The following is a 22,010-nucleotide window of genomic DNA, read 5'->3' on the forward strand; positions in this document are numbered from 1 at the left end:
TTAATCAGGATTCATATTTGAGGAATGAAATAATTATAAATGCAGTTCAATTGGTGCTTTTTCCCCCCTAGCCATATTTGGAGCTTGTTTTCAAAGTGACACGTGGGTGGCAGAGGCAGAAATTGTGTGTGTGTGTGTGTGTGTGTGTGTGTGTGTGTGTGTGTGTTTAATTGTGGGCTTTAAAATTTTCCCTGTCCAGATTTTGAGTTTTACTGGGAAAAAGAAATGATTATACGTGGTGGGGTATTTTTGAGGCATTTTCTTTAGAACAACTTGTAAAGGTATCATTTGGTTATAATTCAAGATTTCATTATATTTAATTAGTTTAGATTCATGTTGACAGAATTGTGAATCAAATAGGTAAGGATTCATTCAAATTATATGTTGCACAAATCTTCATGTATTGTTGGCATTCATTAAATTACTCTTATTAGTTATAATAGTTACAGCCCACAGTACGTGCCTTTGAACTGTTGAAGCTTTTGATTGTGTTCGTATTATGATCCTCCTTAGCTACCATATTAGGAAGAGAATCTATGTTATTTTTTTTAATGTGGCTAAAAATCAGCAAAAGGATTATGATTTTTAAAAAAAGGGCCACGATTTGATGTTTACTGATATTTCATTTTGGGTAGCTTTTTCTAAGAATTGGCATAGGGAAATGGAACTTGTAAGGATTGGAGGTCAACGAATGTATGGAAAGAAGGGCCAGACCAAGCTTTTTTTGTGCATTTTAAAGAAGAAAAGCAATATTTTAATTTTGTTCCTAAAAAACAAGACTGCATTTTAATGACTGGAACTGATGCAATTGGCTTGATGTGCCAGCTGATGAGAAAGGGGGAGTGGACAGAGCATAGGTGAAGGCAGTGATTGGGAAAAGAAAATCGTTTCATGCTTGTACTTCACACAGTTGGGTTTACTCAATAAGTCAGTTATAAGATAATCTAGTGAGGCTGGTGGGGCTCTTTTTATTTTTCCTTGTTGTTGTTGTTTGCCCAAGAGGAGCCCGATATTTCCGTGTATAGAGTTAGGAAGATTTCTCTCTAAGAATGGAGCGGTACGATCGTTAAGACGGTTAACTGGAGTTTTTAGGCTTTACTGCTTGCAGAGTGGAATCTGAGATAGAATTTACCAAGCTCCTCTGCGTTTCTAATTTTCAAACGTAAAATGGAATAATTTATTCTCAAATCTCAAATCAAATCCAAATGAGAAAAATACCCTGTGCTGGGCCACACTGAAGACAGACATTATTATTCCTAAATTTAACTTCTTATAAAACATCATCAACCACCAACAAAGAAGTATTGGAGTATACAATAACTTAGTAAGCGTGTTTAAGTTACCAAATATGACTTATTTTAGAAAAATGTTTTCAACTTTAGTTCTTAACTGTAATCTCTCAGCATAAATGGATCGTGGGAAAAAAAAACGTATTCTATTCACATCAGCTAACGTCACACCTTCCAAACATGTCCACTCTATTCAAAAATATAGAAACTTCTTGCACAGAACTTCTGGTTGATGGGCTTGGTAGCAATTCAATGCTAATGAGTTGAAGTGTACATCGTCATCTTCTATAGCGGTTATCTATTAAGGAAATAATACTGTGTGTTAAACAACCACAATAGCTCGGTGGCAGGTTAAGAGACATTTCTTTTTGCCCACAAATCTACAGGTTATCTGAGTGCTTCTCCTGATCTTGGCAGGCTTGATTTGGTGGTTTTTCTCAGGTCTTGGCTAGAATTCACTCATGTATTCGGAGATCAGCTGGCTAATGACTGATCTGGGATGGCCTTGACTGGGGTGACTCCGTTTTGCTCCCCATAGTCTTGGAGCTTTCATTAGACTAGCTTGGGCTTTTTGGTAGTCGCATGGGTTCAAAAGAGAGAACATGGAAGCATGCAAGGCTTATAGACTTTGGTGAGAGTAACTGCAAATCACGTGCAAAAGAGCAAGTCTAGGAGTTGGGATGGACAATTGGAGTCACTTTTGCAATCCGTCTATACCGTATCCCCTTTCATCTTTCTCCACCTGAATTGGCCAGATTTCTGTACTTGGGCTGGCTATTTCACAGGCAGTCTAGCAAGAAAGGGACTCTGAGTCTCAGCCCCTACTGATAGGGGCAGCGCAGACAATCTGTTAACGTAGAAAGGCGTCTCTGAAAGAGAGGCCCTTTGGGTATTTCTGCCTGTGGTTCGTCATCTAACTCTATTTGCTTTGTTAACAAGAAGAAAAAAAGTCACACCAAAAAAATCTGTTTCTATCTGAAGAGAGAAACAAATCGATTACAGCCAGGTAAAGTTTGAAGTGTTTCACGGGAAAAACTGAATATTGCAGTTTAATTTTCTGTAGATCATGAATAGCACAGATGTTTGAATCAAATACAACGCACTGTTATGTTTTCAGCCCTATTTGTAAAAATCCAAGATGTAAGAGTGGGCAAAAAAGGTAGAGGTAGTTTCAGAGCATCAGAGTACCTCGACTGACCAGTTTTCCCTGTGTTTCTCCTTTTCCTCTCCACCAATCAACTCACTGCTTTGATACAGTATCCACTCAGGAAGGGAGGAGGGTGATTCATGTGAATATACCTAATGATCTGAGAACAGATCCTTCCTCATGGTTATATGTGAGATATCTTGGTATTCATAACATGTAGCACAGTGCCTTACACAGGCTCGATATTCAAGAAGGTATTGATTGAATTTAAGTATGGTAATGTCTTTCCTTTTCCAGAAATAGTTGCTCGACTTTTTGGTAGCACCATCCAGGACTACAAGGATAGACAGGACTATGTCGCATTTGTAGACGTCCCAAACTCCTATAACGGTCCTCGACTGCAGTTTCCTCTCACCTTTACCGATATTGACTTACTCGTTGACGCCTTCAAGCAACAACAGGCAAGTGGAAGCAGATACCTCCCTGATTCTTGTACATAACATGTGCTCAGTGACCATCCGTTGAATGAACGGATGAAAATACTGCAGCAGAAATGCGTTCTCTTGGGGAAAAGCTTCATACTGAGAGTTATCCTCTGCTTTGCTTCACCTATTAAACCGAAGTCTCCTCGGATGTACAGAAATCTCCTATCTATAGGCTCACTGCATTCCCTTTTTTTCTTTTTCTGAGCTGTAATTCATATGTCATAAAATGCATCATTTTAAGGTGAGTGGTTTAAGGGTGAGGGGATGGGCAAAATGGGCGAAAGGGACTGGGAGATCCAGGCTTTCAGTTATGGAGTAAGTCGTGAGGATAAAAGCTACAGCCTAGGGAATATAGTCAATGGTGTTGTAATGGTGTTGTATGGTGACAGATGGTAACTACACTGTGAGCACAGGGTAACGTGTAGACTTGTTGAATCACGGTCCTACACCTCAAACTAATGTAACATTGTGTGTCAACAATTCTTCGATTAAAAATAAAGTGTACAATTCAGTGATTGTTAGTATATTCACAAAATTGCACAACCCTCACCAATACCTGATTCCAGAACATTTTCGTCACCTCACAAAGAAATGCCATACCCATTCCCGTTCCCTTCTCCTTCACCCCTGGCAATCGCTAGTCTAGTTTCTGTCTCTGGGGATTTGTCTCTCTCAGACATGTCATACAAATGGAATTGCGTAATATGTAGCCTCTTGGGTCTGGCTTTTTCACTTAGCATGTTTTTAAGGTACATTCATGTCCATTCATGTCATAGCATGTTTAACTGCTCCTTTATTGCTATGCGTATTATGTGGATATATATATTCGGTTATATGGATATACCACCTTTCATTTATTCATTTGTCACTGATGGACATCGGGATTTTTTTCTACCTTTTGGCTCTCGTGAAGTAACATTCACTCACAGGGCGCCTGGGTGGCTCAGTTGGCTAAGCCCCGACTTTGGCTCAGGTCACGATCTCACTGTTTGTGAGTTCGAGCCCCGCGTTGGGCTCTGTGCTGACAGCTCGGAGCCTGGAGCCTGCTTCAGATTCTGTGTCTCCCTCTCTCTCTGCCTCTCCTCCACTTACACCCTGTCTCTATCTCTCTCTCTCAAAAATAAACGTGAAAAAATTAAAAATAAGTATTCACTTACAAGTTTTTGTATAAACATGTTTTCAGTTCTGTTGAGTATATGTGCCTAGGAGTAGAACTGCTTGGTCATATGGTAACTCTGTTTAACTTTCTGAGGAATCGCTACGCTCTTTTCCACAGTGGCTGTGCCATTTTACCTTCCCACCAGTGACGCGGGAGGGTTCCAATTTTTTCACATTTTTTGCCAACACTTGTTATTTGCTTTTGTTTATTCTTTTTAATTTTATTTCTATTATGGCCATCCTAGTTGTGTGTTAAGTGGTATCTCATTGTGGTTTTGATTTGCATTTCCCCAATGACCGAAGATGTTTAGCATTTTTTCTTGTTTACTGGACATTTGCACACATTCTTTGGAGGAATGTCTGTTCATATCTTTTGCCCATTTTAAAATCATGTTATTTGTCTTTTTATTATGGAGTTATTAGAGTTCTTTATATATTCTGGATACAAATCCCTTATCTGATATATGGTTTGAAAATTTTGTTTCATTCTGTAGGTTGTCTTTTCTCTTTCTTGATAATGTCCTTTGATTCACGAAAGTTTCTAATTTGATGAAGTCCAATTTATCTATTTTTTTCTTTGGTTGTTTGTGCTTTTGGTATTATATCTAAGAAGCCATGGCCAGATCCAAGGTCATGAAGATTTACCCCTTCTCTTTCCTTTTAAGAATTTTATAGTTTTAGCTCTACATTTAGTCCATGAAACATTTTCAGTTACTTTCTGTATATGGCACGAGGTAGGGGGCCCACCTCATTTTCTGCATGTGCACATGCACTTGTCCCAGCACCTTTTTTTGAAGAGTCTGTTCCTTCCCCACACTGAGTGGTCTTGATACCCTCGTTGAGAACTAATAGACCTTAGATGTGTTGTTTTATGTCTGGACTCCCAATTCGACTCCATTTGTGTATGTGTCTATCCTTATGCCACTACCACATTGTCTTGATTTCTGTAACTTTGTAGTCAGTTTTGAAATCAGGAACTATGAATCTTTCAATTTAGTTCTTTTTCAATATGATTTTGGCATTTGGGTTCCCTTGCAGTGAACTTGAGGATTGGCGTTTCCATTTCTGCAAAGAAAGCTCATTGGGATTTTGGTAGGGGCTGCATTGAATCTGTGAATCACGTTGGTTAGTATTACCATCATGACAATATTAAGTCTTCCACCTCATAAACACAGGATGTGTTTCCATTTATTTAGGTTATCTTTGATTGCTTTCAGCCATGTTTTCTAGTTTTCAGCGCACAAGTGTTTCACTACCTTAAATGTATTCCTTGGTATTTTATTCTTTTGATTACTGTTGTGAAAAGGTATTGCTTTCTTAATTCCCTTTTGGATTGCTCATTGTTGGTATATAGAAAGAGAACTGGTTTTGTGGGTTGAGCTTTTACTCGGCCACTTTGCTTTGCTGAATTCATTTATTAGCTCTAGTAGTTTGTGTGTGTGTGTATTTTGAAATAATCCATCTACGGGGTCGTGTCATTTGAGAGTAGAGATAGCTTTAGTTGTTCCTTTTTGATTTAGATGCCATTTCTCTCTCTCTCTCTCTCTCTCTCTCTCTTTTTTTCCTAATTGCTCTGGCTAGAACTTTCAGTACAATGTTGAATAGCAGTGGTGAGGGCAGGCATGCTTGTCTTATTCTTGATCTTAGGGGGAAAGCTTTTGGTCTTTTACCATTGAGTTTGATGCTAGTTGTGGGTTTTTCATAGATGCCTTTCATCACGTTGAAGTTTTCTTCTATTCCTGGTTTTCTGAGTGGCTTTATCGTAAAAAGCTGTTAGATGTTGTCACATACCTTGTCTGCATCAATTGAAAGGATCATGTGTTTTTTCCTTCACTCTATTAATGTGTGTTATTACACTGATTAATTTTGTGTCTGTGTTGAACCGCCTTGTATTCCTGAAATAAATCCCACTGGGTCAAGGTCAATGATTCTTTTTAAAATTTTGTTGGGGTTTGTTTGCTGCTATTTTGTTGAGGTTTTTTGCATTTTGTTCATAAGGGATATTGGTATGTAGTTTCTTGTGGTGTCTTTATCTGGCTTTGATATCAGGATAGTATTGGCCTTCTAGAATGAGTTAGGAATTGTGTCTTCTCCCTCAGTGTTTTGGAAGAGTTTAAGAAGGATTGGTGTTAAAGCTTTAAATGTTCAGTAGAGTTTACCAGAGAAGCTGCCCTTGGACTTTTCTTTGCTAGGATGTTTGATCACTGATTCAATCTCTACTTGTCCTAGATCTGTTCAGATTTTCTATTTCTTCATGAATCAGTTTTGGGAATTTGTGTGTTTCCAGGAAGTTGTCCATTTCATCTAATTTATCTAATTTGGTAGTGTATAACTATTCATAATATTCTATCGTTCTTTTTGTTTCTTTAAGGTTGGTGGTAACGTCCTCACTTTCATGTCTGATTATAGTTATTTGCATTTCCTCTCTTTGTTTTTCTTTGTCGTTCCAGCTGAAGGTTTGTCAATTTTGTTGATATTTTCAAAGAACCAACTTTGAGTTTTGTTGATTCTCTCTATTGTTTCCCTGTTATTTATTTCATTTATCTGAACTCTAATCCTTATTTTCTTTGTCTGCTAGCTTTTGGTTTAGTTTATTCTTCTTTTTCTAGTTCCTTAGTGTCAAGTTAGGCTTTTCATTTGAGAACTTTCTTTTTTTTAATGTAAATTTCTCTCTGAGCATTGCTTTTGCTGCCATCCCATACATTTTGATGTGTTGCGTTTTCATTTCTGTTCATCTCAAAGTGGTTTCTCATATCCTTTATGATTTCTTCTTTGACCCATCGACTGTTTGAGTATGTTGTTTAGGGGCACCTGGCTGGCTCAGTTGGTTAAGCGTCCAACTCTTGATTTCAGCTCAGGTCATAGTTTCATGGTTTGTGAGACCGAGCCCTGTATCAGGCTCTGCGCTGACAGCATGGGCCCTACTTGGGATTCTCTCTCTCTGCCCCTCCCCTGCCCTCTCTCTCTCGAAAAGAAATAAATAAACATTAAAAAAGGAGTATGTTGTTTAATTTCTACGTATTTGTGAATTTTTCAGTTTTCCTTCTGTTACCGATTTCAAGTTTTATTCCATTGTGTTCAGAGAAGATATTTTACATGATCCCAATCTTTTTAAATTTATCGAGACTTGTTTTGCGGCCTAACATCTGGTCTATCCTAGAGAATGTTCCATGTGCTCTTGTTAAAAAATGTGTAGCCTGCTCTTGTTGAGTGGGGTGTTCTTTTATTTTGTTTTCAGCTTGTGTTGACAGAGATTTCCTTGAACACCAGGCACCAGAGATAGAACGAGAGAGAGAGAGAGAAAGAGAGAGAGAGGCAAGATGGCCTCTGTGTTGGTACACTCCTTCACTCCTTAGCTAAACTGTTTACAAACCTGTTTTAGCCTTTACTTCCTGCTTGCACTGCCTTTTTTAAGTTGCCTTCTTTTTGATACGTTTTTATTTGTCGGGCTGCTGTACACTTTGTTAACCAAAGTTCTGTGAAGGTTGATTCTGACAGTTTTTTGGCTTGAGTTTTCAGTGTTTCTATGGAGGGATAGGACCTGGGAGCTACCTATTCCATTAGTTTCTCTCACATTACCCCCAAGCCCTCATTTCTTAGGTTAGGACCCTGCGGTCATACCCCAGGAGTAAGGGTGAACTAGAAGTAGACTGATTGTATAGGGATTGAAGCAAAACTTTGAATCATCTAATTCCTCAAGTTGAATTGAGATTATCCTAGATAGCTGGTGTTCCTAGCCACCTGCCAAAAGAAAAAGTAAATCCTCTCTAGAAGAAAGTTGGCCTCAAATTATTTCTTCAAGTTTTCATGTACAATGTCCAGAACTTTATACAAATATTAACTTTATACAAATATGCCCACAAGGCATAGGGGGATACAAGATTCATGACAGAAAACGGAGGCAAACAACAAACGATGGAAAAGGACCAATATTTTGATAATGGCATTATTGGACTCAGAGTTGAAAATAAATATGCTTAATATGTTCAAGGAGATAAAAGATGTGACAAAAATCCAAGGATCTATAACAGAAAAGATCAATAATTCTGACTTTATAAAAATGAAAAAATTATGTTGTTAAGGGAAGAATCAAAGTTTCAAGGTAAAGTACAGTGTGCTCCCATTTGTAAATATATATATACTTTTAAAAATTAAGATAAAATTCACATAACATAAGATAGATCATTTTAACTATTTTTAAGTGTGCAATTTAGCAGTTTTTTATTCAACATGTTGTGCAGCCATTACCACCACCTAGTTCCAGAACATTTCATCACCCCAAAACAAAACCCTGTACCCATCAAGCAGTCACTTCCCATTCCCTCTTCTCCCTAGCCCCTGGTAACCACTAATTTACCTTCTGTCTCTACAAATTTGCCTAATCTGGACATCTCATACAAATGGAATCATATAACATGTGGCCTTTTGTATATGGCTTCCGCTTGGCAAAATGGTTTCAAGGTACATCCATGTTTTAGCATGCGTCAGTTTCTTATTCCTATTTTCAGTTGAATAACATTCCTTTGTGTGAATATACCCCACGTTTTATTTGAGGGATTATATATTTATAGAAAAGAATATATCATAACATATATTCATATTGCCTACTCATATCTGGTTATATTAATTTTTATGTGCCTGCAAACACGTAGACTATGTTCTGGAAAGATATTCAAGACACTCTTAACATAGGCTGTTTTTAGGGACTGGCCCATGGAAGAAGGAAAATTGCTTTTCAGTTATACTCCTTTTTACTATTTAACTTTTTATTTCAACTAAAAAATTGAACTTTTTTCATTTGAAAACTTACTATTTCATAAAAATAAATATCCTTTAAAAGTAATATTTTCCTACTTCAATATCTCTAAAAGAATATGAATATTTTAAGTTGCTGTTTACTCTATCTTTGTAAATGTGGAAACCAACATGTAAGTTAACTCTTTTGAGTATTTAATATTGTAACATTATGATTGTGTTTACAATGTATATAATTGTAAACACAATCATAATGTTACTGAAAGACAGCATTGTAAGCAAGTACTGATATTAGACAAGTGATGTTAGCCAGTTGAAAATGGACCCAGAGGCCCCTGGCTGGCTCAGTCCATAGAGTGTGTGACTCTTGATCTCGGGGTTGTGAATTTGAGTTCCAGGTTGGGTGTTGAGATTACTTAAAACAAACAAACAACAACAAAAAAACTACTCATAAAAAAGGTAAAAAAAAAAAAAAAAAAGTGTTTTTTTTTTCAAAGGCCCCAGAAAAACTATTTTAATATTAGAATCTTTCTGTCGTAGCATATTCTCAATGTTTTTTCACTAAACAAAACAAAACAAAACAAAACTGCCTTTTCAGACAGCGCTTACTCTGATTAACGCTGCAAATAGACCAGAAAATCTGCAGTGGCAAGTTACGTGCAACGTTGGGAATCAATAGACTAAATGTGCAAACTGAAATAAGTCATTGGTTTAAGGTGTTTTGCCTGTTCCTCAAAATTTCCTTAAAATGTGGCTAAAGGAAAGTTGACATTCAAGATTTGACTCAAGTTGTGGATTGAATGGATTTCGAATGCTTTTGTGGAGAAGATCTATAGCAGTTCATTAGGTCTTGGAGAGCCAGGAAATATAGGTCTCTCCACTAATCTCCATCCAGGACGAATTTCTCTTTCCTCCTGATTCTCACATTGCCTAAAATCCTGATCCCTGTCCTTAAAAAATATATTTGATCATCAAAATTGTCCAGAGTTAAGTCATGTTTTGGGGATCTGGGTTAGAAAATAGTTTTAGTATTTTAATAGCTCTGCAAATAGAAATTTTAAGACACTGAGCCAGATTGTTCCAAGGGAATAAAGGATTCCATCTGTTCTGAATCCCATATCCAAAGCAGTATCCGAACAATACGTAGATATGACCCCTCTCTCAGCCTTTAATAATCTAAACCAGTGCTGTCCAGGAGAAATATAATGTGAGCCACATACATAATTTAAAATGTTCCAGTAGTCACATTAAAAAAGTAAAAACATACTGGGTGTAGAGATTATTTTTAAAAATGAACTTCATAGGGGTGCCCGGGTGGTTCGGTCGGTTAAGCGTCTGAGTTCGGCTCAGGTCATGATCTCACAGCTTGTGGGTTCGAGCTCCACGTCGGGCTCTGTGCTGACAGCTCAGAGCCTGGAGCCTGCTTCGGATTCTGTGTCTCCCTCTCTGTCTGCCCCTGCCTCACTCACGCTTGCGCTCGCTCTCTCTCTCTCTCTCTCTCTCTCTCAAAAATAAAAAAGCTTTTAAAAGATTTTAATAAAAAAATTACAAAATAAACTTAAAAATGTAAAATAAGTGAAAAAAATTTTTAAAATTTATTTAATCCAACATATGGAATTATTATCATTTTAATATGTACTCATGTTAAAAGTTGTTAAGGAGACATTTTACTTTTTTTTTTTCTTATAAGTCTTTGAAATCCAGTGTGTATTTTGTACTCACAGCGCATGTCAATTTCAGCTAGCCCCATGTCAAGCGGTACGAACAGTCCTTTCCCATGAAGTGGTGTTAGCATCTGTTCAGTTTGTATCGGCTATATTACTTTGGGGATTATGTATTTGGAATATTTTATAATTAAAAAAAAAGAGAGAGTATAACATACTCGATTTAAAACAAACAAACAAAAAAAAGCCCAGTGGATGTTGTATGGAAACCACTTTGACAATAAATTTCATATGAAAAAAAAAAAAAAAAAGCCCAGTGGAGAAAGCGGAGTAAATCTGTCCAAAACAATGATGTCATCAGCACTGTAATTGGAGGAGAGCAATTGGATGAACAGTCATAATAGGAGATAATCCAAATGGTTTATTTGGGTTTGGAATATGTTTTGTATTTAGACTAGTATATAAATGCACTTGCCGTTCTGTAAACTCTCACGTCTGTGTACCCAACATTGGGCCACACCTGGGATTCTTGGCTCAGGGGTTTCTTGGGGCTGCTCTGGCTGCCTTGTGAGATCTGGGAACCCAGCGCCACCACCAGGTTGCCATCCCAGGTGGCAGGATGTCCCAAACAAATGCAAAGCGGCCCATCTTGCACACACTCTCTCCCTTTCTCTCTCCTTTCCCTCCTTCTCTGTTATTTATTCATTTTTGTCTGCATGTTTCCCCGGGGCAAGGGACTCTTTCTTCTTCCCTTTCACTTCTCTTGGGCCCTAAGGACCAAGAATAATCACAGATGTTCTGTGAATGGGTGATGTCAGTTAAGAACATGAAAGTAGGGGCGTCCGGGTGGCTCCGTCAGTTGAGCATCAGACTTCAGCTCGGGTCATGATCTCGTGGTTCGTGGCTTGAAACCCCGCATCAGGCTCACTGGTGTCAGCTCAGAGCCCTCTTTGGATCCTCTGTTCCCCTCTCTCTCTGTCCCTCTCCTGCTTGCACGTGTTCTCGCTCTCTCTCTCTCTCAAAAATAAATAAAAACATTTAAAAAAACCCATGAAAGTATAAATGTCCTAGGAGCCATTCATTCATTCAATTTGCAGATATCTAGTGAGGGCTTATTATATGCCAGACACAGTGCTAGAATAATCTTTTTGAGAATAATTTTTTTTTAATTTTTTTAATGTTTATTTTTGAGACAGAGAGAGACAGAGCATGAGCAGGGAAGGGGCAGAGAGGGAGGGAGACAGAATCTGAAGCAGGCTCCAGGCTCCGAGCTGTCAGCGCCGAGCCCGATTCGGGGCTCGAACTCATGAACCGCGAGGTCATGACTTGAGCCGAAGTCGGACGCTTAACCGACTGAGCCACCCAGGCGCCCCTTTTTGAGAATAATTTAGAGATTATCCTGCAATATAGCTTCCAAAAATGTGCTCATATGCTCCACCTTTATAGCTTTCTACGTAGTCATGCTTTTCTTGCTAGTTCATTATATATTTTTCCTCTGCCTCACCCTCACAGATACTTCATGCTCGTTACGTCTTAGAGGTGCTATTTGAAACCAAGAAAGTCCTGAAGCAAATGCCGAACTTCACTCATGTAAAAACCTCTCCTTCCAAAGAGATAACAATCTGTGGTAAGTTTCAGGGCAGAGCTGCCAAATTAATATTTAGGAGCGCCTTGGTTCTACATCATTTGCTTAACTCGAAAACCGTGTAAATTGGACTGTATTAAGGGAAAAGTGTTAATATAGAGTGATCTATCATGATAATACTGTTCCCCGTCTTGTCTTTGTTTTGCATACCAGCTGGCAGGAATTAATTATGTGAGAAATTAAAGAACTCAGGGCTCTTTATAAAGGCAGGCAGCATTTTAATACGGAAAACCACCCATGGGTGGAATAAGCCTTCCTTGCCCTCCGTCTAGCTCTCATTATCTTTGTTCCATATTACTTTTCCTAGGTGGGCCACTATGTGCCGCTTAGGCTGGGAGGCGAAAAGCCCCAGGCAGGGTGGAGGTGCGACTCTTCTCTGCCCTTGGCTGCTGTTTTAGATTTTTCCAACTGGTCTCTGCAGCTTTCAGAAGAGTGGGAATGTCCTAGAAATCTGTTCCTTGTTCTTCTAAATAACAAGGCTGGAGATTTTGTTATCATATAGGCCAGCCTGGCAGGATATTGCTTCAAGAAACAGTACACATTGAAATTCAACACAGTTGGTGCTCAGCAGGCTTGCAACTGTTTGAGAATGGGGTGCGTGGAAGGAACAGCAGTTCCCTTAACTTCTAATTAGGCCTTTAGGTTACAAAGCAGTGATTGTTATTTTCCAAATCAAAGTGTAGCCTGTGTTTCTTTTACCGTGTCAGGTAGAAGCGGATTTGATAATCGAGGGAAACCATTTCCATTTCTAGCATCTGACAGTGGTGAGAGCGACCTGACTCGGGCTTCTGAAGCATCTTTAATGACGCAGTTCGAACCTGATGAGGCCAACGCACCTCTGCCTAACAGATGATGCGTCTCAGCAGTGGGCGCCTTTTATTCAAAGCCTCACCGGCTCTGATTTTTCACAGAGATTAAGAATCTGAGGCCACGCAGCTCAGGAAGCCGTGCCGACCCATGAAGCTTGTGGGGCCAGGGCTGTATATGCTACCAGAGTGTATGGAATAAGCTTAACAGAATACGAGATCTGCTCCCACGTGTTTCCAGTATACCCCCAGTTGCCACTGCAAATTTATCTTTGGGTAAAAGGATCTAGAAGACATAAATTAATTAGAGGGCAAGGGAGTCCTGGAATCCCACAGTGTAAGAACTGAATGGTTCTTACTGAGACTAGTCTATCACTTGTTCTTATGGATGAAATTGAGGTGCAGAGAGGAAAGTGTATCGCCTTCCTTTGCATTTCTTTTTCTTTCTTTCTTTCTTTCTTTCTTTCTTTCTTTCTTTCTTTCTTTCTTTTTCTTCTTTCTTCTTTCTTTCTTTCTTTCTTTCTTTCTTCTTTCTTTCTTCTTTCTTTCTTTCTTTCTTCTTCTTTCTTTCTTCCTTTCTTCCTTTCTTTCTTTCTTCTTCTCTTGTAAAGATTTTATTTTTAAGGAATCTTTACACCCAGCATGGGGCTCAAACTTACAACCCCGAGATCAAGAGTCCCATGCTACACGGACCAAGCCAGCCAGGCGCCCCTCCTTCCCTGAATTTCTATGTGGGGACTCTCCCCCACCACCCGCAAGCTCACTCAGCTAGTTAGTGGCAGAGTCAGAATAAAAAATCAGGTCCTCTGCATCCCAGGTTAGAGGCAGCCCCATATCTCCTATCACACATCTCTCTGATGGTTCATTTTCCATCAGGAGACAAAGACTAGGGAATGGATTGATTGGACAGTTTATTCACTTAAAGATCTCCACGTCTTGGGCATTTGTTTCCAGACGTTTTTCCATGTAGCACCACTGCTGGAGGGAGCACCTTAGCATAGGATTTATTATTTTCGGTCCTTAGAGCCCTATTGAACTTAGATAAATTTGGTCATCATTCAAAACTCAAAACTGGGGCTGTCTTTTCAAAAACTTCTGTTGAAGACGGTACTAGGAAAGGGAGAGAAAGTGTGATGAAATTTTACCATTATTTTAGTGTCCAGATGCATTTATTTACACGAACATCTCAACACGCTTCATTGTTCTCAATACACGTGCAATATAGAAGGTGTTTTAGTCTATAGTCATGCTATATAGATAACCAATTCTGCACTCATGTTTTTCTTTGCGGTGGAAGTTGCTCTCTGTGGCTGTCTTTCCGTGATACCTCATATTTTATTTATTGCTGTCCAACTAGAAGTTAAAAATATTTTTGTAGCCTCAATTCCTAATATGCTGAAACCAGTTCATTTTTTTATCATGCCAGCTGTGATAATTCTGTCTGCTCAAATCTTTGAAGGGCAAGTCCCCGTAAAGAAAATTAGGAAAATAAAATGATTTTTAAAATATATTTAATTGATAAGTAAAAAGTCCTTCCACTTTTATTTCCTTGGAATTGGAATAAGATCATATGAAAGCAGTGAGATTTAAGTATGCAGTAGCATTAATATGCTCTCAATATTATAGTCATTTTATAAATAAGTGCTGGTGACACAGGATTTTAATTATTCTCATAATTGGAGTCTTCCATTGCATATATTTGGCTAATTTTGGTTGTAGGATTTTAAGCAACCTGAGGAAAGGTATTTCTATATTAGATTCTATTTGGTAATCAAGTTGGATGCAAAGAATAAAAATTTACGATCAGAGCTTATGAAAGACAGATCTTTTACCTAGAAGTAATTATCCAAATAGGGCTTTTGAATATTCACGTATTCACTCTTAATTTTTAATTAATATCTGCATATATTCATGTGGTGTCCTTTAGTTAGCTGAGTTTTATAAAGCCATGCTTTCATTTCTATTTCCTGTAACTGTCTCATCAAAAGGATGTCAACTCACAATTTTTTTTTTAATTTGAGAGAGAGAGAGAGAGAGAGAGCACAAGTGGGAGAGAGTGGCACAGGGAGAGAGAGAATCTTAGGCTCCATGCTCAGTACAGAGCCTGATGTGGGGCTCGATCTAATGACCCTGGGATCACGACCTGAGCCAAGATCAAGACTCGGACGCTCAACCAACTGAGCCCCCCAGGCGCCCCATAAGTCACAAGTTTTAAATATTAGATGCTATTGCTCGAGCATATTCTTTAATACATGGCTTTAAAAAACTGTACATTTACCAATGAAATGTGTTTATTGAGTGCCTATTATACACCAGATACTATGAGAGGCATTGGGGATTTAATGCTGACTGATATATACTATCGCTGCTCTCCTAGAGATTACAGTATGAACAATACAGAAGAATCGCGAAGAGCTTGAGTTTTGAGTAAAGTTGGGTTTGAATTCCAGCTCTGATCTTTGGTAGCTGGGTAATTTTGCACTGGGTAACTACTCTGAGCCTCCTTTATAACCTAGGAATGGTGAAAATAATACCCATCTCATAGAGTGGTTGTGGGGATTGAACAGGATAATTCACGTAAACCCTTAATGCAGTGCTTGGCACAGAGTGAGCTAAGCGCCGCATAAATGGTAGGAGTGAACAGGTAATTGTAATATCAGATGCTGTCTCCCAGAGGAAAGGGGACAAAAAGAGAGCTATAAAAACAAATTGTTGCATTCATACCATCATGGGGAAAACCCCAGTGCCCTGAGAATGCTTGGAGTATATCAGCAGTATTTCTGTTTAAAAATTCTGTAACAAAATGGGCGTTTTCTTGTTTCCTACTGAAGAGTGATTTTTCATTTGCACTGCAGGTGATTTGCATGGGAAACTGGATGACCTTCTTTTGATCTTCTATAAGGTAAATAATTATTTGGCTAAATGGTTGCATTTTTGCTGGGGGAGGAGAGTCCCAGGGCAGATAACAGTGTTAGTTTTATTAGGGATATGGATAGATTCAGATGTATGTAACGTTTTTTTTTTTTGTTTGTTTTTTTTTTCATTGAAGAAGCCGAAATATTTGTAGAGGGATATCTTTTGGCTTTTTAACGCGTATTTCATACAAATGTCATTAAAAAAATTAACCTGGGTCTTTGTTCAATAGTACTATTATGTGTATATCCATTACGATTTGCACCTGATTGTGTTTGTGGTCTTTATGACATCAGAAATGTCTAGATGGCAGAGGATGCGGAGAGGAGCAATCCGTTTTGCGCACTGATTCACCATTGCTGAGCTCAGTTGCTTTTCCAGCGCTGTGACTACTGTTCATTTGTTGGGGTTGGGTTGTGGGGCCTACACAGAGGGCAGAGAGCAGCTTGGCTGGCATGGAATTTCTCTGCATCTCTTCGATCGGATTCATTTCTCTCTCTGAGCCAGCAATAACAAACCTGAATATTTGCTTCTGGGACAGCTGCGTGAAGAAAAGTGATCTTGAGGTGACCTCCGCCGTCATCTCTTTATCTCTCTTTTTGTTTGTTCATTTATTTGGGGGGGGGGGCGGAGAGAGAGAATCCCAAGCAGAGTCCGCACCACCAGCACAGAGCCTGACATGGGGCTCGAACTCATGAACTGTGAGGTCATGACCTGAGCTGAAATCAAAAGTCGGATGCCTGACTCACGGAGCCACCCAGGCGCTCCCCTTTATCTCTCTTTTTGATCAATGTGTCAGTCCCCACAACTAGTGTGTGGAATAACTGGGCACAGCATAGGTGTCTCAGATGGTTGAAAGAAAATATATTTTGATTATTATGAAGGCCAATCATTTCTACTCTTTGGATACTGTGAGAGCTTAAGTAAGCCACGTAGCCTCTGTGAAACTCAATTTTTTTTTGGGGGGGGGGCTGTAATATCCTTGAGCTGCCACCCCACAAAAGTTGTCTTGTGGATAGAATAACAGATATTCAAAAGCATGTTTTAAAGTAATGAATTATGATAGAGATGCAAGGGTTTTGTTTTTTTTATATATATTTCATTCATTTGGAGTGGAGGCTTAGAAGGGAACGGAGAGGGCCAAACCAGGAGTGGATGAATGGAGCTGCTCTTAGGAGAAGATTCAGCTGAGACTGCAGGAGGCCTAAGCAAGGATCTAGAGCCTGATAGCTGGACGGTGGGAGCAGAGGAAGTAGGAAGCTGCCCAGGAACTTAGGTTGGCGTCAGGAAGTCCACCCGAAGTTTTTCTGGTAGGGAGGTGAGGGTGCCGGTTAAAGAGCAATTCCCGAGATCAGTGACAGAACCCAAGCTGGGCAGGGAAGGAAGAGGAGTCAGGATGGGCCAGCCAACCGGGACAGATGGGTGGACTACAGGATTGGCATGCTTTCTGAGGGAGCAGAGTGATGGGGGCAAGGGCCTTGGGAAGCAGGAAGGGTGGCAAGTTACATGAGGAATAGCCCTAGGGGATGAGCACGTTCAAGGTGGAGTCCCGAATGCGGCCGGCCGAAGTGCGAGAAAGAGAATATTGGAGATGAGGGGGTCGAGGATGTGGAAACGGAAAGCAGGTGGGTTAAATGAGCTGACCACAGGACTGTGAGGTGAGGAGTGGGCAAGGAAGGCCAGTCAGAGGTCACGGGCTAGAAAGGAGGAGAGGCTTTTACCTGAGGCTGGCAAAGTGTTGGTCTTGTAGCGCCTCTGAGGAGCACGTGAACCCTCCCCAGCTCCTGACCCTGAGGTATCCATCCTGTGGAGGAATGAGTCCTTTCCTTCCAGAGGGCCGCATGAGTCAGGAGTCCAGCGGCGTCCTTAAGGGAGGCCCAGATTTCCAGAGGGCGGTCTTCCCGAATGAGTTGAAGGCCGAGGAGAGTTTATCTGCCATGAAACGGGGATTCTATGGGCCATATTGGAACGCCGCGGCAGCGGAGGGAGAGTGGACTCGTGAGAGGACCCCAAGGAGTTGCACAGTTTGGGGAATGAGGTCCGTTTAACTCCATACGCGGCACCATATTAAATGTTCGGAGGTTCAGTCCTGCTATTGCTGACAGTGACGGTCGAAGGAAGGAAGAGGGGGCGGGAGGATATGGGACACAACCACAAGAGAAAATCTAGCGATCGTGTTTTTAGAGGTTTGGGGAGATATATAAAAGGGAGAACAGTTGAGTAAAGTAAAAGAGAAAAAGGACTTCTGAGACAGTTAGAAAGGCAAATTTCTTGAGAGGTAGTTGAAGATGTTAAGGTGTGATCAGGGCACGGACTCTGGCGTAGACAGATGAGAAAGGAGAGAATTGCCACGGGTTTCTTTAATTCTCTCAGCAGAGCGGTATGGAACATAGGAAACTGGAAAGTGCTAACGTAAAGACTGAACAGGAGGAGGTGGGAGGCAAGAAGTACCATAAAAAGAACCGAAGGTGAAAATACAGCGTTCACATGAAAGCAAGAAGTATTTTGAGAGTTAACCAATGAGAGCGTTCCAGAAGTGCAGACTGAGAGCCCAGCAGTGAAAAGAGTAGGGCGGTCTAACTTGAGAGGGATTTGGGTAGAGGGAGGTGAGAGGGATGTTTGGAAAACAGAAGCCTGCAGGAGCCATGAATTTGAATCTCATTAAGCGTGAGCGAGAAGCAGCCACAATGCATCTTGAATGTGGGATAAACCATGCACACGAGGATCTGGAAATTGCCTGGTTTGAGAGGGAAAACTGAGGGAAGGGCCACTGAGGACAGCAAGGTTCCACTCTAAGACGCTTGAAAAGGTGCCGTGGTTAACGGTGTCGAGAAGGGCCTGGTGGGCGTCCCGAGTTGCAGGCTTGGAGATGAAAGGGCAGCCGCACAGAGGTGTCTGAGGAAGCTCCTTCACAGGGTGCTGTCACTCGCGAAAGTCAGCATTTTCCCTGTTTCTGTCTCATTTTTTGTCCGAAGTTTAAATGAGGACTGAGGGTAGGCTCGCAGGGGTGGAGTACGGTCTGCAACCAGGCACACAGACTACTACGGGGAAACGGTGTTTCTACCCGAATGCAGATGACGGTGCCGCCCGGCCTATCCGGAGGACGAGCTCCCGTGTCCTTGACTTACCTTTACTTAACACTCCTATGGTCCCGGCCCCACAATGAAGGAAAAAGGGTCTCTGAGCTGTTGAAGTCGCTGTCACAAAGCCAGTGAACTTTCCTGAGCGGACGGGCCCCGGGCCCTCACTCAAAGACCTATGAATATGTATCACTCACATCCTGACACCTTCTTGGTCCAAGTTGGCCTGTGTGGCTTCCCACCCCACGGCCAATTAGGGAGGGGGAGGGGAAAGGCAGAAGTGAGAAACAAGGACAACAATGAAAAGCAGAGCTCTTAAATGGCACAGGAGATCTAGAACTGTTAGCACAAGGTCGGAAATATATGCAGGGAAGAGAGTTCCATCCTTTTCAGCAGGACCTGAGGGGATGCTTAGATCGACAAGCCTGCATGGTCAAGAAAGTGTCGAGGGGCTCCGGCGTGTGCTCTGTTAAGAAGTACAGAGAACAGGGGCGCCTGGGTGGCTCAGTCGGTTAAGCGTCCGACTTCAGCTCAGGTCATGATCTCGCGGTCCGTGAGTTCGAGCCCCGCGTCGGGCTCTGTGCTGACGGCTCAGAGCCTGGAGCCTGTTTCGGATTCTGTGTCTCCCGCTCTCTCTGACCCTCCCCCATTCATGCTCTGTCTCTCTCTGTCTCAAAAAAAATAAATAAACATTAAAAAAAAATTAAAAAAAAAAAGAAGTAAAGAGAACAGACGGCACACTTTCCAAACCCTCAGTTAAAATGGTTAAAGTAATTTAAAAACGCATTTTAGTTTTTAAAGGAGTAAGCTTCAGTGATCTGGAAAATTCATCTCAGCAATGCTTACGGTATGAGTGAGTATCACTATGGGGTCTTAGGTATCGGAGGATGAAAGAACGTGAAAACAAAATAAAGGAAGATTAGTTGAGAGAAGCATAATGCGCCAGGAAAGAGATGAGGAGGCAAGAAAGAACATCTTACAAGTAAGGCGAGAGAAGGGGAGGTGGGGGGTGGGTTTCCCTGGTGGCCTCAGATACAAGGGTGGCTGCGCAGGGATTACAGCTGGTGTTAACTCTGACCTGAGCAATCTCTCGATTGCTTCAGGCAATGGTAGAGTTTCGGTGATGGTGGCCGATGCTCACTGCAATATTCACAGCATCAACAATGTGGTTTTGATTCCTGGTTACATGTAATGCCCTGCGCGTGATGCTTTCCTCCGGTTCATTCATAGGAGCGCGCAGGACTGAGTCACCTCAGTGTAAGCCACGGGCTCGCTCTCTCTTCTATTTAGAAGCAGCTAGTGACCGTGCTTTAACTGATCCCTGTTTAATTTATGGTTTAATTAATTTATTAAAATTAGCAACTTATGGATTATTTGATTTATCCAAATGTATTTTGTTCAGATTTTGATTGAACTTGAATCGCAGAGGATAGTTTGGCAAAATACTCCCGTTGGAGATTTTTGGAGCTATAAATCACTACAGTTTATATTATGCTCCGATTCCTCTCAGTCAGCCCCAAAGAGAAACCGGGAAACCCCCAGGCTTTGAATGAAGGCAAAATTGTTATTCATCTTTCAGTTGACGTCTTGCTAGGCAATTTCTTCCTTGTCGGCTCTTTCATGTGGTTTAGGGTGAGTAGGCTGCAGGCCAGGGCTGGCCCAAGGCCAACCAAAGGCATACCATACAGTGTGGGATCCCTGAGGTGCCTTGCTATGTCACTCTTTTCATCCAAGTGGTTGGTTTGGTTCAAGACTTGTATCGTTATAACCAATCCTACACGAAAGCGAGCCTATCCGCTAATTTATTCATTTAATAAACTCTTGTCTGATCCTTGCAGTGTTCAAGGCACTGTATAAAAACTGAGAAGACACAAAGACAAATATGCAGTCTATTCCTTTCACGTGTATTTATTAAACACCGGGTATGAATGAAGTACTCTGCTAAGGGTTGGCAGTGTAGTCTGATTACGGTGCAGTTTTTAGCCCCAGAGACCTTACAGTTTAGTGGTGAAGGTCAACTAATGAAAAGACAGGACAGTTCAGGGTGGGATGTATTAGTGACTGGGATTTAGGCACTTACTAAATTACTGAAGTTCCTTGAACGGACTGTCTTGAATGTCACCTCCTCCGGTGGGATTCATACAGTGATTGCTTTCGATTATTGGTTTTGAGATTTGGGTTTCTTTCATATTCGGTTGTCCTTAAAAATTTTGCCATGGAGCACCTTAAGACTAAGCTAGACATTTTCAGCTGCAATCCTATCCGGGTTTGAAAAGAATTCTTTCCTCTGGATACCACATTGTAACAGACCTTTGCTAAAAGGGCATCTCAACATTATATGGCTTCAAATATCACCAAGTGAAGCAATTTACATAGCATTAGTTAGGTTTATTTTTAGATTTTATTTTCTGAAAAGGTTAATTTTAATCAGCCACTTTTGCTTAATTAGAGTGACCGATTTGAAATACTTCATTCAGAGCCTTAATTAGCCTTGCTAAAATTACAAGACTTTTCCTCACTGAATGGAAAGCTCGGAATTTTAGATCAAGTATTGGCAAATTAGTTTGCTAAATTGATGCTATGAGTGGAGACCTCCTGAAGCTGAAAAAGAGACGTTCATGGACAGAGAGAAGCGAATTAACTCTTAACCCTGTGGATGTCACACTGATGCTGTCCATGCCACCTTGTTTTCCTTTTCGTTCTCTCTTCCCTACCATTCTCCACTCCCCGTGCCCATGATTTTCCACTCGAGAAGGTCATTAAATATTTTCTTTTTTCTCTCTCACTGATACGCTTCATACTACACAGTAGTCAATTCCTTTTCTTTTGAGATGAAGGCAGTGTGTTGCAATCAGAAGAACAGATCTCTAAAACAGGGTTGGCAAAAGAAATAACAATTAAAATAATGTGGAGTTGAGGTCCAGAGGTTATTGTTTGAGCAAAAAAAAAAAAAAAAAGGCACAACTTCTAGATGTTGATTATAAAATGCTTCAGGAGGAAATGGGTGAGAATATAGGGAAACATCTTGTCTTTGTCTCCATTCCAGTTAATTACCTGTGGTCTGCTAG

The 22,010-nt window shown here is 40.6% G+C and overlaps 1 protein-coding gene across 3 annotated transcripts in view; it reads left to right on the top strand.

The window, feature by feature from the left end:
• The window catches only part of PPEF1 (protein phosphatase with EF-hand domain 1), a 108,888-nt gene that overhangs the window by 42,217 nt on the left and 44,661 nt on the right, over nt 1–22,010 (top strand). For all 3 annotated transcript variants that reach the window (XM_042975071.1, XM_042975070.1, XM_042975069.1), the window contains 3 exons: nt 2,734–2,897; nt 12,011–12,125; nt 15,805–15,851. In XM_042975071.1, the coding sequence (XP_042831005.1) occupies nt 2,734–2,897; nt 12,011–12,125; nt 15,805–15,851 (326 nt within the window). The remainder of the gene's footprint in view (nt 1–2,733; nt 2,898–12,010; nt 12,126–15,804; nt 15,852–22,010) is intronic.

The sequence above is a fragment of the Panthera tigris genome, chromosome X, assembly GCF_018350195.1.
Source record: "Panthera tigris isolate Pti1 chromosome X, P.tigris_Pti1_mat1.1, whole genome shotgun sequence".
NCBI lineage: Eukaryota > Metazoa > Chordata > Mammalia > Carnivora > Felidae > Panthera > Panthera tigris.